This window comes from Carex rostrata, chromosome 4, assembly GCF_964058835.1.
Source record: "Carex rostrata chromosome 4, lpCarRost1.2, whole genome shotgun sequence".
Classification (NCBI taxonomy): domain Eukaryota; kingdom Viridiplantae; phylum Streptophyta; class Magnoliopsida; order Poales; family Cyperaceae; genus Carex; species Carex rostrata.
In genome coordinates, this window is record NC_135921.1 from 6,566,766 (window position 1) to 6,585,559 (window position 18,794).

The following is an 18,794-nucleotide window of genomic DNA, read 5'->3' on the forward strand; positions in this document are numbered from 1 at the left end:
TGAAGTCAGGACAAAAAGGCAAACCTTATATGTAGCCTTTTTCAAGGACCAGTAGATAAGGCGAAAGCAACCTAAATATGAGCATGATGGTACCAGTGACAATTCACTTGTACCAGACTGATCGGTACTGGCAAATGTTTCTTTTCTATTATAGTCAGGTCATTAAATATTTCCTAAGAAATTATGATATTATCTTTATAAAAACAGGGTGAACTGGAAGGAGGAGAGAAAGTGGCTGTAAAAAGGCTTTCTTATTCATCTACACAAGGTCTTAGTGAATTCAAAAATGAAGTCATGTTAATCACTGAACTTCAACACTCTAATTTGGTGCGCTTGTTGGGGTGCTGTATTGAAGGAGAAGAACGGATGCTAATTTATGAATACATGGAAAACACAAGCTTGGATACTGTTCTCTTTGGTAAGTTTTTTTTTTCAAATACTCTTCCAGAAAAATGTATTTGCTGGTGGTTATATGCCACTTTTACACATGATAGCAGCATTTCTATTTTATACATGCAAAGTTTATACAAACAGGTAGTATCCTACTTTAAGAATGGTAATATCAGTAGGACATATGTATATTTGAAAGTTCCAAATGCAAATGACAGTGCACTCCATACCGTCAAATTATTTTGTTACTTTTCATGGATGCTGTATGTATCAGGTACTTTCCAATTGGTATAAAATATGAAAAAAACAAAATAATAAGGTAAAATATATTTTCTCCTCAGGTATGAAAAGAAAAGAAAAGAAAAAAAAAAAGGCAACATTTTACTTTAATCTCCTCCCTTCCAATTTTACAAATTTTAGTACTGCGCCATTATATAACAGATATCAGCCATTACAAGTACTGATATATGCCAGAAAATTACTGAAATCGGGTTCATAGCAAAGTAACAGAAATTCCGTTTTTAAGCTTAAAATGAGTTTGACCATATCAATCTCAATTCATTTTTTTTTCTTTTTTTCTGTTTAATCTATTAGAAATAGATGTGATTCCTTAGTTGATAAATTTGAACAGACGAAGCAAAATCTTCTCAGTTCGATTGGCGGAAGCGGTTTGAGATAACAATGGGAATTGCTCGGGGCATTGTTTACCTCCACCAAGACTCAAGATTGCAAATTATTCATAGAGATTTAAAAGCCAGCAATGTATTACTTGATGAGAACATGAACCCTAAAATCTCTGATTTTGGCATTGCAAGAATATTTGGTAGACACGAAAATAATATAGTGACCAACAGAGTCGTTGGTACATAGTAAGCGCAGTTTTACCTTCCTACTTGTTATATATTACTGATCAAGGAATGAAAGACCTAAATTGCAATTCGAAACTATACGAAACTCTATCTTGAAATGTACCATGGATTTTTAAAAAAAATGTATGCAATGGCGTTATGCAGCGGATATGTCTCCAGAGTATGCCATGTATGGTGTTTTTTCAGTTAAGTCCAATGTCTTCAGCTTCGGTGTTTTAGTCCTCGAGATTATTAGCGGAAAGAAAATCTGTGAGATATTCGGCATATAGCCCTCATTAAACCTCCTTAGTTATGTAAGAATCTATACTTCTATCTCTTTCATTTTAAAGACTGGTATTTTTTTTTTATGATTTTCAAAAATATGAACCAATGTTGTCAGGCATGGACATTATGGAATGATGGCAAGGCACTGAAGCTGGTAGATACCTCCATTGCCATGAACTCAAGGAACAAGTCACAGATCATAAGATGCATCCAGGTAGGGCTTCTTTGTGTGCAGGACTACCCAGAGGATAGACCCCACATGTCAGAAGCTATATTGATGTTAAACAGCCTGAACATGATTTTACCGCAACCAAGACAGCCTGCTTATTTTGGCAACAAGGCTTTTAGTAACATGGAGTCGACTTCTAGTTGCACAGTATGTGATACAAGCATTACAGTTATAGAACCCCGAGGGGTAATAATATGTGTATTGTTGCCTTTGTTTTCTAGTACGTCCTTTTGATGAAATTATATTTGTAATGATCAAATCTGTATATTATGTACTGCTATTGCAGATTGATCAAACAAAGCCCACTTCTGTTTGAGTCTGTATCCCCCTAGGTACCTGAGGTGCAATATATATAAATGGACAGCCCAGATTAATTCCAGCCAGGCCAAACTCAATCCAGGGCCTATGGAAACTATAAGGGTGTGTTTTGAGATTCATGCCAGGATAAAAGAACGGTCCAGATTTACTAATTGCACCTTCAGGTACTTGGGCGGATCCAAATTCTTTCTGTTTGGTTGTAGTATATGCATAATGCATCCTCTTTTGATATCCTCATATACATATATACAAACTGTAGTTTTTTTCCCCCTCTTATTTTTATTTCCATTGTAACAAACAAGACCCACAGAATTCCCATATAATATCATGCAATTGAGTTCAAACCTAAATAATACTATTGCCCAAGTAAAAAATTGTCATGTGATTAGTAAAAAAATGTGTTCTATTGACAAGGCCAAAAGCCATTGGTGTATACAAATCCATTTACATCAAACATGTGTCAAAAAGGCAAATTAATCCACATAATGATTTTCATGTGCCAAAGTACCTGTTGATGCAATGTGAATTCTTATCCTTGTTGAATGATCCAAATAATTTCTATCTTTTCCACGCTCCTGCAAGAATATATAGGTACAATAAAAAGAGGTATTAAACTAGTGATGACACAATTACCGGTCAAAGTAATTGCAAGGTCCTTTGTACAGGGTCTGGATTCAAGAGGCATGTGCCAGAACTACAATATCACTAAGTGGTGATAGGGATGTATATACGTGTTGTGCGTTATCATGACTAAATTGGGAAGACAGTCATGGCGCACGTGAATGGTCACGGCACGTTAGTCATGCCTTGACCACAAGCATCGTCTCCAAACATGAAAGTTAACTATTTTTTTCGTAATTTAAATTGGTTTATACAAAATTCATCATTAGATGAAGATCTAACAGTCATGGTCACATGTGACTGCGTGCCATTCTTTGACTTGCCAAATTTCCAAAGGATGGTCACATCACACGAATGGTCACAGCATGGGACACGGCATGACATTTTTTACAACCGTAAGTGGTGAGATGCCTTTCTTAGCTAAGATACCAATAAAGAATCATAAATAGCGAACCTATTCAATACATCAGTGATTGCATCAGAATTGTGTTGCATTATAAGAATGGGGCTCTAGTAAAATCATGAAACCCTAGGGACGGCGAAGCTGGCGCAAATACTTTAATGCTGATCGAAGCATTTCTCTTGCTTTCTTATCTGGTCGACAACCATATGAAATCATTTCTTCAAAAACAGATGGTACCTATTCAAAAAGACAAAAATAAAAAAAAAATCAACCAACAAACAGAGTAAAAAGGGTATAATTGGAACAAATAACGAAATCAATACCTTATCATATTTCTCTACACGAATCAAAGCTTTCATTAGGGTTGTGTATGTCACCACATCTGGCTTCACAGCCTATAATCGAATAAACAAATGTCAAGACCAATTAGTTGGTAAACATGCCTTTGACCTATGTATAACTAATTTACCGCACGTAGATGAAGTACCCTTATTTGGAATAAGAAAAAGCATTTTTACCACGGAAATACAAGTAAATAGTAACTTTAGGAGTAGTGCATCTGCAAATTTAGATATCCAATACAGTAAATATGCAGAAGTACAAACTATTATGATACAGGAACAACTTACGTTATCCTTCATGGATTGTAGAACAGAGAAGGCCTCTATATCTCTTTGATCCTCACCAAATGCGTTAATTAAAGAATTCAGTGCAATAACACTAGGGCTGATTCCATCTGCCTTCATCATTTTAAACACCTCAACTGCTTGATCAGATAAACCCTAACAAAACCAAAATAGCGGATTAACTTGTGATTTTCTAACAGAAAAAACATAAAAGCAATTAGCTACATGCATGTACTTTAGGTCTCTTGTGTAAATAACACCCAATTGCTTACTTTATTTAAAAAAAAACAATCCATAATTGTCAGTTTGCAATTAAACCCAAAAATTCTTAGTATAATAAACAAAAAGGCAAATCCCTGCATTGCTGTTACATTTTTTTTTTCTAAATTGAAATAAATAAAACCTAGAAATGTAGGTGCTAGTTTCAAGTTTGCACAAATGAGTCACAAAGTACCCAGTTGAGTTGATTGCAAACATGAGAAACACGTGAATTGCAAACATGAGAAACATGTGGTATTGCAGGTACATCTCATAAATATTAAGTGTTAGTGTCAACTTTGGAAAAGAAAATTTGTCTCAGCAATTTTAGGGAAAAAAAAAAAAGTTGGAAGAAAAAGCATATTAATTTAACAGCTACATACCCTTTGTGCGTATGCATTAATTAGTGCATTATACATGCTCCTGGTTGGCCTCAAGCCGTCAGACTTCATCGCTTCGAGGCACCCAACAGCATGCCCATAATACCCTGCCTTGCCATACGCATCGACAAGTGTTGTATATGTGACTATATTAGGTAATAATCCAGCTTCCTTCATCTCAGCAAGCTTTTTATCCATCTCCTCCAGACGACCCTCCTCACCAAGTGATTTTATTACTATATTGTATGTGGTTGTATCAGGCTCAACACCTGCCTTTTGCATTTCTTCAAACAGTTCCATCACCCGAACAAACTGCCCAGCCCTGATATATTCATACCAATAAGTTTTGTTAGTAGTGTGTGGGTGTTGTGTGTTTGTGTGTCATATTGTTATTAAATGAATGATATCATAGTAATTTGGAATTAGCTGATTAGCTTGAGAGAAAATGAATCAGTGCCATTATTATTGTGCGGCCAGTGTTACATGGGTCCTGTATTTAACAGGCTGGAGTTGGAACCAATTCCAGACCTTAAAATATATGGAGTATAGTCTGAGATTTCCTTACTGCACCCACCATACTGTATATATTTTCAGTATATGGCGAAAAACCTGTATTTACCTGTTCATTTATTGTGTTGTTTCCAGACAAGATAGTTTCTGCCTTTCTGGTACTCATACTGCATATAATGTGCAGCAGTATTATTTTGATCAAAGATTAGGCCACTGTCCAGATACTCTTATTAATTATTTAACTTGAAAATGGATAAATCTATCTTGCTCCACTGAAAGGTGGTCCATACCTTCTGTGTGCGTTGATAAATGTGTTCCAAGTAACGACATCAGGCTTGATCCCATCCTCCTCCATCTTCTTAAAAGTATCAACAGCATGCTTCAACACGTTATGTTTTCCAAAGGCATCAATCATGACATTATAAAAGTGGCGGTCTGGTTTAATACCATTCTTTCGCATTTCTCTCAAAACCGCAAAGGATTTTTGCCACTCTCCTTTATCTCTAAATCGGACCAGAATTCTACTAAATACATAAGCTCCAGGACGGGCCCCACATGCCTCCATTTCCTCCAATAGGATTCTAGCACTCTCCCACCGACCCGCCTCGGTATATGCGTCAATCAACAAACCGTATGTGGCATCATTTGCTTTGACTCCGCAATGAGACATTTCATCAAGCACCTGCTCTGCATTTTTAAGAGACCGAATTTTTACATACCCTTTTAGGAGGGCATTGTAGGCATGGACCCTGGGGCGTAATGGTCCGTCCGGGGGGAAGAATTCGAGAAATAGGGACTCAGCTTCCATCACTCGACCGGCACTGGAGAGGGTGGAAAGGAGAGTGACAATGCAAGAGAGGCGGGGTGTGAGACCAAGTGATTGTGTAAGAGATAAGAGATTAAGTGATGTGTCAGGATCAGAGCAGAGAGAAAATGCAGTGATTAGGAGAGAAAGCAGAGGTGCATCAGGCTGTAGAGAGAGAGAACATAACCGGCTTAGAAGGAGAGAAAGAACCGGGTGGTCATGAGGCGAGAGAGAAGAAATCAGAGAGGAGAGGAGTTGAGAGAAAGATGCCTGGTCAGGGAGGTATGAATGAGAGAGTAGTAAAGACAGGAAATGGAGAGAGAGAGCTGGTCGGGAGGAAACAGAAGAGGAGGAGACAAGTGAGTTGAGGAGGAGGGGAGAGGGAGGGGAAGTGAGGGAATGGGGTTTTGAAAGAGAGAGTAGAAGAGTAGTAGGAAGGTCGGTTTTGGATTCAGAGAGAGAATGGATGAGAGCGGAGGAGAAAAGGTCTAAAGGGAAGGAGAGGTTATGGCGGGAAAGGAAAGGTACGAGAAGGCAAGCGAGGGGGAGGGTAGAATCGGAAGAGAGGAGAGAGTTAAATAAAGAGAGCCAGACGTGAGCAGGGACAGAGCGGTAATTGTTCACCAGGTGGAGCTCAGCCGGGTTTAATTTGGAAGGGGATGGTGAAGGAGAAGGGGAGGGAGACTGAAGGGGAGGGGGGTGGGAGGAGAGGTAGGTGAGAAGAGGGGAGAAATCGTACCCTTCGATTACAGTTGAAGATAGGGAAGGGGAGGATGAGGCAGTGGCGGGGACTGTAGTAATGCTGGAGGCGGAGTAGAGAGGAGAGAGGGATGGAATGGGATGGAGGGGTTGTAACTTCCAGGGAGTGAAAGGAGAGGAGATGAAACGGGAGGAAGAGGAGGAGGAGGCGGTGGTGGAGGTGGAGGGGAAGAGAGGAGGAGGAGAAGGTGAGAGGAGCGCCATTGTTAGAATTTGAGATAGTGATAGTGAAGGAGAGGATAAGTGTAGTAGTAGTACTGAGCGGATTCTTTGCAGAGATTTTTTGGCGCCTTTGTGGCCTTTCTTTCCTCTTCCTGCCCAAGGATAAAATGGATTTTTGCATCTGTACCCGTTTAAATATGGAAATATACAAATATAGTATAACTATATTAATTTCAAACGAAAAATTTAAATAGTTTACTTTACAAGTAATGTGCTTACATGTCAAATTTATAAACTTTTGAATTAATTTAATATAAAGTTAAGCAATTAAAAAAATAATATCTATAAATTAACTTTAATACATTCAATTTTCATCATTTTTATCACTTGATTATATACTAAATTAGACTTTCAAAAAAATGCTTTATACTAAATTTATTCATAATTTAATAAATTTTGTAATAAACGCACTGTCGCAGCTATGTTGAAGAGGTGCTATGAAATGAGACTTGCTGGTGAAACTTTTATAATGGATATATGAAGTAGATCGATTTTAATAGTTTGCATTATTTATTTGAAACTAATTCAATATTTTTTGAGTTAAAATTAACTCTAGTCTCCATCATTTTATGTGCAATGAAAATTTATGTTTGAATACATGGGTAAACATTAAAAATCAACAATCTTGATAGTTCACCATATTCCAACAGCAATCAATCATTCGAATAAATTTTTGCCCTGCTTTTGATCATTGAAAAATATTTTTATTAAATTTTGTTTTCAAATTATGAATTTTTAGCAAAAAAAAAAAATTTATTTAAAGCCAATCTAATAGATTTTGGAGTTAAGCTCACCAAACACTTGGTGAGCTTAAGAACACCCTGGTTCTACTCTTCAAAATTTATCCAACATTCAACAGATTCACTGTGGCAATTGCACTGTGTTCACATCACAAACCCTCTTTTTACTAGTAGATAGAAAATAAGTTCAAGGACAAAAATGGAAAAAACTGGGTTCTACTTCTACATATGATAAACAAATATAAGCCTGGTTTTCATTTCAGCCCAAGATTAGAGTTACACATTCAAATAACACCCGGCCCAATAAAGAACCTTAATGGGCCATTATATATATAGCTATTAGACATGATATAAGATCCGTTCTCCGGTTATATAATTGCATTTTATGTATTCCTAACAATCAATTAGAGTGTTCTAAAACTTCTAATAGTTAGCTATAGTGTTTTTGAACTTCAAAAATTATGACACTAGCAGTCATTTTCAGCACTATAGCAATATAATAGCATGATTATAATATTTTTTTTTAACTTTTTTTGCAATAATTATGATGCAATTCAATTGGAGTATTGAAAACAACTAGTATTCCGCATCGAATAAATAAAATTTGTCTTATCTTGAAATGATACCGTCAAATGTCAAAAGACATAGCGACATCTGTCCAATGAATATATCACATACCAACGGTACTTTTGTCATGATCCTATTGGAATATTGATCATGATAATTAAACTTTATTGGTAATTTAAGAGGAAATTAGATAACGATAGATTTGTCTTGGAGTCTCGATGTATTATTTTCAGAAACACATATATGAGAGGGAAGGATATTAGATGACAAAATTTCTTCGTAGAAAGTGAGGTGTTATCATGTATTAATTAGAAACAGAAACCAAAATTAATTTCCTTTTGTTTTGTCATTGTTTTCATGTCAATTTCAATTATTATATCTACTATTCTAACAAGCTTTAAAATTGAGGTGTTATCCTAAACATGTACAATTATTATTATATATCACCATTTATTTTCCATCCACTTCCTATTTCATTGTACATTAGCATGCATAATTTTCAAAGATTACAACGCGGTTTAAAAGACTTGTCACCATAGTTATCAAAATGTCTACGTGTAATATCTAAAAGATAAATCCAAGATTAATTTAAAAATATGATTGATGTTATTGCCGACAATATCTTTCTATTTTCAATGGATTGAACATTTCAAATTACATGACTTTGTTGAAGGAACTTTGGTTTAATGACTAAAGCAATAATAATATATTAAGATTTAAGAATTTGAAATCAATTAGAAAATTCTTTGTGAATATTAAATTAAGATATTTCATCTCATCTTTAATGGTCCAAAAAACACTTTTTTAAGTTGAAAAGATTACCTATCGAATTAATGTTGTATTAGTGCTAAAGTTGTTACTCAGTCATGCCAAAAAAAAAAAATTCACAATTATCTTTCAATTATGTTGTACTGTGCTGGACAAGGTTACAGTCATTTGTATTAGTTTATGTTGTTTTTAATGTACGACGGTAATATTTTTATTTTTAATTATTTGAAAAATTATTTTCCGAATGCCTGCGTTCACGATAATTTTAACTACATGTATCCATATTATTCAATCTATCAAATTATATTTTTATTTTTACTCAAAAGTATGAAATTCACTAGGACTTGAAGTATGTGTTTGATTGGATATTGTTATAATGCATTAGTTCAGAACATAGGAATGGACTTGTCAGATGTCAACTATTAAAAGATGAAAATATTTTTATTAATTACACATTTAAAAAAAAAAGGGATAGACAACAAGTATTATTTTGTTTATTAGAGATATTACAAGAGGAAGTATCCGTATGATTTGTGCTGTGTATTTTTGTGCAAATTTGCAGAGGATTTTAATTTCCTGTTACTATGACATGTGTTGCCATTTGAATTTACTTGTTCCAAGGTCCCACCAATATATAGAGATTATATATAACAGCGAAATTCCTGAATATGGTCTGTGCTAAATTATTGGTGGACATATATATAGTTGTTCATGCAACTTGACCCATATGATTGCCTTATTATTAATAGTCTTTAATTTAGTGACGAAGAATGTATGTTTGAAATTCAGATACAAAATAATTTATAGATATTAGATAATTGAATAACTTAATATCAAATTCTTACTTAAAAAAAATATTTTTAATAAGAAATGAAAATCAATAACGGTAAAGACTTGATCCTGGTCAATGCATGTAAAACCTCTCATGACTATTTGAAGTTATATAATTTAACCCTCATCTTTATCTCAAAATTAAAAAAAGTTTGATTACCTTTCAATTTATCTGGAAATATATATATATATTGGGTGAGCCATGGCTGACCAAGCATTTGTACTCCACGCCGTATTTTCATTTTGAAAGTCCAAACGACCGATCCGAACAATTAGATGTGATCTCCATATTGAAATGTGCTTGGAGACCAAATTTTACATTTTTTTAGAAATTTTTTACCATTTATTAAGTATTTTTGAAAATTACTGTTTTGCTGTGAACAGTAAAAAACAGTAAAATTTTCTGGACCATCGGATCAGCAATTTTAAAAAATGCTTAATAAATAGTGAAAAAAAATTCAAAAAATGTAAAATTTGGTCTCCAAGCACATTTTGATTTGGAAAACAAGATGAATGGTTCGGATCGGTTGTTTGAATTTTCAAAATGGCTAAAATGAGCTATGGCTCACCAATGCGCTATGAGCCATGGCTCATTTTAGCCCAACTCTCTCTCTCTCTCTATATATATATATATATATTTGTTTATTTAGATAGCACAAGTGAAAGTGACCGTCTGATTCGTGCTGTATATTGTGTTCAACTCTGGAGATGATTTAATTTCCTGCAACAATGTGTGTTGCCATTTAAATTTACTTGTTCCAGGGTTCCGCCAATATATTGATTATATATATATATATAACAGGAAAATTCCTGTATATGGTCTGTGACGAAATTTTTATTAATATCTAAAAGATAATTCAAATTCACAAACTACACCCATTTTCTAAAAATTTAGAGAAATAACAAATCCGCTGAATTATTCAATGGAAATTCAGCGGAAATGGGTTTCCTATTTTCGTGTAACTGTTCAATGGAAATAGGATTTTCTGATTTTTTTTTAATTTTAATTAAATAGAAGATTTTTCTTATTTTTTATTGAAATATTAGAAATATTTTTATATTTATTAGAAAATAGATGGAGTACTATATAATTGAATTTACTACAAGACTACGATAAATAACCCGTATCAACATTTTTCAGGTAGAACTTTTTGCGGCTGCAGAAAAAATTAAAATATTTCTTATAGTGTTACTAGAAAAAAAAATGTTTTGAATCTGAGTTATTAATCATGGTTCAAAAATCACTTATGAGTTAATAAAAAAAATATCGTGATCCTTCTAGTACATTCAAATTCTAAGGTACTCCATTTATTTCCCTAGAAGTAATTTTTAGAAAAAAAATATTAATAATATAAAATAGATTCTAGAAAAATATATGGAGTACCTTAGAATTTGAATTTACTAGAAGAACTACGATAATTTTTTTTATTTACCTAGAAGTGATTTTCAAACCGGGATCAATAACTTAGATCCAAAACATCTTTTTTTCAATAACACACCGAGAATTATTTTAATTTTTTTCACAACCGCAAAATATAAAATATTGGTCCGGATTATTTATCTTAGTCTTTCTAGTAAATTCAATTATATAGTACTCCCTCTATTTTCTAAAAAAAAAATATATAAAAAATAACTAAAATTATAATAGAAAAAAAATAAGAACGTCTTCTATTTAATTAAAATAAAAAATTTGGGAAATTCTATTTTCGTTGAATAATTCAACGAAAATAAAAAAAAATCCATTTTCGCTGAATTATTCAACGGGTTTGGGCTGTATTTCTGTTGAATAATTAAGTGGATTGATTATTTATGGAAATTTCCAGAAAAGGGTGTATTTTGTGAAATTTGAATTAGTTTTTGGATATTTAATAAAATTTCGGGGGTCTGTGCATATTAATTAGTTGACATAGTTGTTTATGCAACTTGACTCGTATGATTGCCGTTGCTATTATCAGTTTCTCTTTCAAAATCTTCATTAGCATGAGTACACGGCAAGGCATAACTTATTCATGCACCAAATTAATTATAGCCTAATTTGTCAAATAGACATAATTTTAGGGAGAATTTCAAGTTTACTAACTTCAAAGTTATGTATTCCTCCCTCTTAATAGTATAAATGATTTATTTCTTACCTGTGATGTAAACACAATATGTCTAAATGCCACTTTATATATACGTCAGAAGTTGAAAAATAAACTATTTGTCCTCTAAATCGATCAATTAGAAAAAAAAACATTTATTTTACACATTACATACTTTTTATTTTTTTTAATAAAGAGTAAAACGGATACTTTATAAATTTAAAATGATTTATAATAGAAAAACCAATATATTGGTAAATTTGTGATGTTTTAAATTTAGAAGATTAAAAGGGTTGGATTCAAACATATGAACCAAATTCGATTCATTAAGGATTAACACATTTCACAAATGAATTTATATATGAATGGTTAAATATATATCTGCATCAAATATGATATTTCAATTAGAATTTGTGTCGTATTGAGAGTATTTTAACCAAGATGTTTGTAATATTATATTTCAACATCCAATCGGGTTAAATATTAATCCGAAGTCCGAACCCGCTCCATTATGTGTAGAGCCAATATCCTAGCTGGTATTAGCCTAGTCTAGAAAAATGGAATCTAGATTTGTCAATCTAATGGACGCTACATAAGAAGACAGCAAACTCCGTGTAGACCGTACGTACCATTGCTATGCAGTAATGCAGACAACGTGTAACCGTATGATTGTCTACAGTACACCTCAATCAAGCAATAAACTGCTTAGAGAAGGATATTATATATTTAGATTAGAACTAGGGTGGGTGCTCTTAAGCTCACCAAAGTTTTGGTGAGCTTAACTCTAAAACTCATCAAATCGATTTCAAACGACGAATCCAAACCGTTGAAACCCGCTTACCTTACGTGTGATGCATCTACATTGTGAAATTTTTAAACATTCGAATTAATTTAGTATAAAGTCAAGCGGTCAAAATTAGAAGGTTAATAAATTAATTTTAGTGCATTCATTTTTTGGACGTTTTTGACCGCTTGACTTTATACTAAATTAATTCGAATGTTTAAAAATTACACAAGTAGATGCATCACACATAAGGTAGGCGGGTTTCAACGGTTCGGATTCGTCGTTTGAAATCGATTTGATGAGTTTTAGAGTTAAGCTCACCAAAACTTTGGTGAGCTTAAGAGCACCCTAGTTCTACTCTATATATTTATATATATATTGTAACATCAGTGTCATTTTAGTCTATATAATATCAACTCTAAAACTTATTAAATTGAGTTCAAATGGTGAATCCAAACCGTTCAAACTAATTTACTTTATGAGTGATGCGTTTACATGCCAACTTTTTATATTTTCAAGTTATTTTAGTATCAAATCAAGTGGCAAAAAAATTGAAAAATGAATGTATTGAAATTAACTTAAAACTCACACATTTGACCGCTTGACTTGATACCAAATAAACTCAAAAACTTATAAATTTTACATATAAACACACAACTAATGAAGTAGATCGGTTTGAACAATTTGGATTCACCATTTGAACTCAATTTGATAGGTTTTTGAAGTTGATGTTATATAGACTGATACTGATATTATATTAGTCATACTCTTTAATTATTAAATTTTAATTGTTAAAAATAATCTCCATATAAAAATCTACCTTAAATGTTAAATTTTACATTTTTTTTTGCTACCTTTTTAGATGGAAAACTGTTTTGATCTTCTGATAGTGATAGTAGTGATTTTCTACCTCTCTAATAAAATAGGAAAAAGTTGTTTAAAAAATGAAAAATTTGACCGCTAAGCACATTTTCAAATGGAGATGATGTTGAGTGGTTCAAATCGATTATTTGTACTCTGAAGAAGATATAAACAGAGATGTAGTCAAGATTTTTATCAAGACGGGCAAAAAATTTACTTGTACCACTAGCAGTTTGCGAACAGATGTGAATTAACCAATTCATATTATAAATTGTCCACGAATAAGTAAAATTTTCTTTCAAAATAGACAACAATCCGATTATACAAAAATACATACCCGATGTAAGAACCGATGTACACTGTACATAGTACCAAGCCTCACTCTTTATTTATTTATAAATATTATGTGCCTCATACCCACAAGTAGCATATAAGCTTTGTTGTGCAGTAAGCTGGGGACACCAATCATCCCCCTAACAAAGGGATTAAGAAAAACAAAAGGGTCAATGATTGGTGGCTTGGTGCCTAAGTGTATCATTAGCAGAGCTGTGCTAACCTAATGCCTAGCTACTAGATCCACAAATAATTAAATTAAAATAATGTTGATATTCAACAGATGGGTCCAAGGAGAGCATCCTCTCCTTTTAATGCCTAGAGCTGTCAACCAAATATAAAACAAATTTATGCTAATATATTAATACTTCAAAATTGAAACATACATTTATAGACAATGATGACTTTACACTTTTTCAAGAGGAACAATAGATTTTGAATTATATGGAGTAATATATTACAGCCAAACTTATTAACAAATAATAACAAGAATATCAAAATTCAAACCTACAAATTATGAATTTTTTTTATCACTTAGATAAAGAATGCATCTATATAATTTAGTTTGGGAATCATTTGATCACTGATTGAACGTTTTAAAATTAAACCTGCCTAAGTGTACAAATCAGAAAAAATTGCATCAAATGTGATATATGACCTTTTGAATCTTGTAAAGCAAATATGCAATGACATAAAAATATTTTTGTTTCCATTAAACTATAAACAATGATATTTAATGATATAAATTAATATATTAAATATTAACAACCGACGATTTGATAATATTTTTCAGAAAAAAAAACCCAAACAGCATCTTATAGAATATTCTCCAAGTCTCCAATCCACACCAAAGCATTCATAATTTAAAATTATAACTAATCAATTTATTATTATGTTGGTGATATATAGGCGACACCTCTAGGGAAATTTAAGGTGTTGGAATAATTATTTATCTATTTCAATTTCAAAATACACATAAAATTATTGGATCGAATCGGAGGTGGTTCGCTAGGAATCATATCAAATTCAGTTCGATGTTTGATTGAAATCGTCCAATCCGTATCATGGTTCGTACATACAATTTTAAAATTTATACGGATTAAATACGCATAAATATTAATACGGATCAAACAACTACAACGAATTTGATCATTGCCATCTAACCGCTCCCCACTCCAAAATGATTTCCTCAAACAATTTTCATGTTTCAAGGCAAGCATTAGAGCAAACAGAGATATGAAAAGCTATCTTTCTTGCTAAAAGTGCCCTTGCTTTCTACTCTAAACAACTCCCATGTACTCTAAAGCAATATAAGTTACAAAAAAGTACTATAAAATTGCATTAATTATGGACCACTTTTATTAATTATTACACATTCTTTTCTCAAGTACCAAGTCACTGTGTTAGGTACTGAATTATGGCAATATGGTATCGCCAAATTCAGGCCTTTCAATTTTTAGAAATTTAATTAATGCTTATAATAAATTTAGTTCGATAGTTATTGTAGTGGTCCTCAATCTAAATTTGAAAACTATTGGTGAGGTTTTTGTTTTATTTTTATACTAAGTAAAGAATAAATCCGGTTTTTATTATCCAATTTTAAAAAATACTAAAAAAAAAAAATATATATATATATATATATATAGGGTCTGTCTAAATTGCTGCTGGCAGCATTTCGGCAGAGGTGCTGCCGGGGCTATATTTAGCCGTGTGATGTCCAAACAACAAATCCAAACCGTTAGATGTTTAATCTATATTATAATATACTTGGAGACCAAATTTTATATTTTTTTGAATTTTTTTACTATATATTAAGCTGGTTTGAAAACCGCTGATTTCAGTAAATTTCTGCAGCATTGAAATCAGCGGTTTTCAAACCAGCTTAATATATAGTAAAAAAATTCCAAAAAATGTAAAATTTGGTCTCCAAGTAGATTATAATATAGATTAAACATCTAACGGTTTAGATTTGTCGTTTGAACATCAAAAAATAGAAAAAACAGTGGCAGCACCGCCGGCAGCAAATTAGCCACAACCTATATATATATATATATTTTTTTTAAAACAAATTATTGGGCTTGTTGAAAAACAATCTGGTTATTCAAATTGGTATCAGAAAATTACAATTATATTTAATATATTGATTAAATTAATCTATCAAACTGAGCCAAGTCAATTGGTCACTTGAGCACACTAACCATGCATGCCATGTTCCCAAATAAGATCAGGCGGCTCTCAACGTAAAGGAGGTGTCCAGTTCTTGAGTACTGGAGATGATCGGAGAGAAGCGGCGTACATCACTTGGAGCTCTGCTCAGTGCTCACAACAGAAACTGTTGCTTCTATTTGTAGCCAATTAAACAAAAAACTGATTATTTTTAATTTCATTTGACTCCGTAACTCAAGGTGACTCTTTTCTCCAGTTAATAGTACTGGATTCATCCCTTTATTCACTTAGCATGCATAAAAGACAACTAATGTATCCCATCAACATGATCAATTTAATTTGAAAAATTATGAAATTTAATTGGTTAAGTATGTATTATATTTTGATTAATCCAACTAATAAATTTTGGATCCAGATTTTGTATCAAAAGGTTGAGTAAAAACCAAATTTTAATACTTTACAATATTTTTCTTAAGAACATTTATTTATGGTAACTTTAAAAGTAATATCATTTTAGAGAAATAATATTACTTGTTGCTTTATTTTATTTTTAAGTTATAATTTTCTCTTAAGTTATTTTTAGTTGGGATATGTTATATTTTATTTTCACTTCTTTAAAATTATAATTTATTGTTACTTTTTTTTTTAAATGGAAGACATTGAATACGCAAAATTGCCAACTAAAAATAGTATATGAAATTCAAAATCGCCGATATGTTATATTTTTTTGGTTAAATTTCACTAGAGGTCACTTTGTCATTTTTTAGTTACTCAATTTTGTTATTTGTTCCAATCAAGTCTTTTTATACTTTTCCGTCCAAAATGCTAACAAAATATTCTCACTCCGTTAGTATTTTGTACGGAATATACTCATTCTGTTAGTATTATGGATGAAATGAGTATATTCTGTTAATATTTTAGATGAAATGATAATATTCTGTTAAGATTTTGGACGGAAAAGTATAGAGTGACTTGATTTGAACAAATGACAAAATTGAGTGACTAGAAAAGGACAAATCAAACTTGAGTTACCAATTCGCGATAAATGACAAAGTTTAGTGACCTGCAGCAAAATCTTAATTAGTTACTCGTGAATAGAAAATTGTCTACTCCGATTATAATAAATCGAATTGACGACCTCAATAAAACACATCCAACAATTTACACCCCTACTCCTCATTTCATCATAACAAATAATATATGAAATAATGTGATTTTTTTTTAATATTTTAAATTTCATTTTTTTTTCTTTCTTTTGAAAGCTATGAAATTTATTTACAAAGCTCCAATTAAAGAATATCAAAGTATCAACAAAGATATAATTGTTGTCTGGTTTAAAGAAATTGGAGAAGAATTAAACCAAAAAAAAAAAACTGTCGGCTTGGACCGGACAATCTGGCTTTTATAACCTGACTATAATGATTTCAACTGACGATATAACTAAAATCGGATTATAATATATGAAATAATGAAAAAAAGTTACAATTAATATTTTAAATCTCTTTTTTCTCTTGGAAGCTGCAAAATCTATTAACAAAGCCCAACTAATAATAGAGTATTTACAAAGATTTATTTTTTGTCTGGTTAAAAGAAAATGGAGAGTTAATTAAACCCAACAAAAAAGAAAAGAAAGAAAAAAAAAACCGTGGGCTTGAACCGGACACTCTGGCTTTTGGGGGCTACTAGTTTACTACTGACAGCTTTCCACATGAGACGCCATTGAATCCAAAATAGAAGGCTAAGCACAAGTCCAAACTGCCCCTATTTCATTATTAATTTTTGTAGCTATCTAATGGGATCCTTATTTCTTACTCACAAAATGACGAAAATACCCTTTTCCTCTCTATGCAATCAGAATTGTTGATTTCATTTTGACCTATATTGATTGGATAGTTTCAAATTTTAATATGTCATTTCAACATTAAGAAGTTTAAAATTAAATGAGTATAAATATAAAACGGCTATGTAATTTCATAGAAATTATTTGGATAACGAAATATTATATTAAGAAAATATAAGAGAAAAATCATATTGGAGTGCTAGGGTTTATTTATACTCTTATTATTTAAAGGATGGTGATTCATAAACAACATCTTAATTTGACAATCATGACAATGCTTTCTCAAGTTAAGTAAAAAAAAATAGAAAGTAACTATATACATTTGTAGTCTATATATATTGAATTTGTATCAAATTTCAGGTAGATTGTCACTTGATAAATTTGACATCCTATCAAGATTGTTTAATATGGGACTATTGTAAATTTTAACTTATTTGATAAAACAGTAAAATTTGGATCTAATTTCATCATTTTCAATTCATATAATATGCATAAGTATGGATCGAATTTCAACAGTACAATTCTTTTAATTGATCATTATATTTTAAAAGAAAATATATTCGCTTTAATGCATATACATAACGTATACTCTTGCTCAGGAGAGAAATTACAAAGAAAAACATAACGTATTGAATAAAATCTCATTGCATATAAAGCATATTTAATTTCCGTTATTTTTGTCGAGATCGAATTGCTCTATTAGCGGATTACTGATAAAAGTAGCGTGCCTTATTATATAGAGGGAAATACAAAAACTAAGAAAGCGGCAATTACATATTAAATAGTGTCAAACGTACTCAAACTAAATTGGCACACGTGTATGTACTACGAGCTTCTAAGTAAATAGTTTTTATGAACAACTATGATGTTATTAAATAGAGTTGTTTCATTACAAATACCATCGCTAAAAAAATATAAAACCAAAAGTAGAAAATGTAAAACGCTTCAGTTAACTGCTCTAACAAACAAGCTTAATTCAAACAGACTTTTCATATTCATTTGAAGTGACCGTAGTAGAGATCAACCGTTATTTCATTTGAAACGCTCTTAATCTGAATTGGCCATACACATGTCCAGCTGAAAAAACTTCCAAATGTAGTACCATCAATTAATAACAAAATTTTCAAACGCTTCGACATCATCATCTTTCCACGTTGTCGTCAATTTTT

At 31.9% G+C, this 18,794-nt stretch overlaps 1 protein-coding gene and 1 long non-coding RNA gene across 3 annotated transcripts; one reads left to right on the forward strand and one right to left on the reverse strand.

The window, feature by feature from the left end:
• The first annotated feature begins 296 nt into the window (after positions 1-296).
• Positions 297-1,777, forward strand: LOC144552899 (uncharacterized). The gene is made up of 3 exons (XR_013511262.1): positions 297-418; positions 1,022-1,552; positions 1,639-1,777. It is a non-coding gene; the product is annotated as an uncharacterized LOC144552899 (long non-coding RNA).
• LOC144552898 (Pentatricopeptide repeat (PPR-like) superfamily protein) lies at positions 1,521-6,708 on the reverse strand. 2 transcript variants are annotated; one of them, XM_078300928.1, is made up of 7 exons: positions 5,159-6,708; positions 4,362-4,680; positions 3,724-3,876; positions 3,418-3,489; positions 3,146-3,331; positions 2,579-2,645; positions 1,521-1,843 (listed from the first exon to the last, which is right to left on the reverse strand). In XM_078300928.1, exons 1-5 carry the CDS (start codon positions 6,634-6,636, stop codon positions 3,221-3,223), a joined length of 2,133 nt encoding a protein of 710 aa, XP_078157054.1. In that variant the 5' UTR covers positions 6,637-6,708; the 3' UTR covers positions 1,521-1,843; positions 2,579-2,645; positions 3,146-3,220. The 2 variants fall into 2 exon arrangements, with proteins under 2 accessions (XP_078157054.1, XP_078157053.1); XM_078300927.1 differs by lacking the exon at positions 1,521-1,843 and having other exon boundaries at positions 2,347-2,645.
• Positions 6,709-18,794: the final 12,086 nt, after the last annotated feature.

Coding starts and splice junctions, on each gene's coding strand:
- LOC144552898 (XM_078300928.1), bottom strand. CDS start 6,636: ATGGCGCTCCTCTCACCTTCTCCTCCTCCTCTCTTCCCCTCCACCTCC. Junction 3,490..3,723: donor TACAATCCATGAAGGATAAC/GTAAGTTGTTCC, acceptor ATTCGATTATAG/GCTGTGAAGCCAGATGTGGT. Junction 3,332..3,417: donor GTGTAGAGAAATATGATAAG/GTATTGATTTCG, acceptor CTTTTTGAATAG/GTACCATCTGTTTTTGAAGA.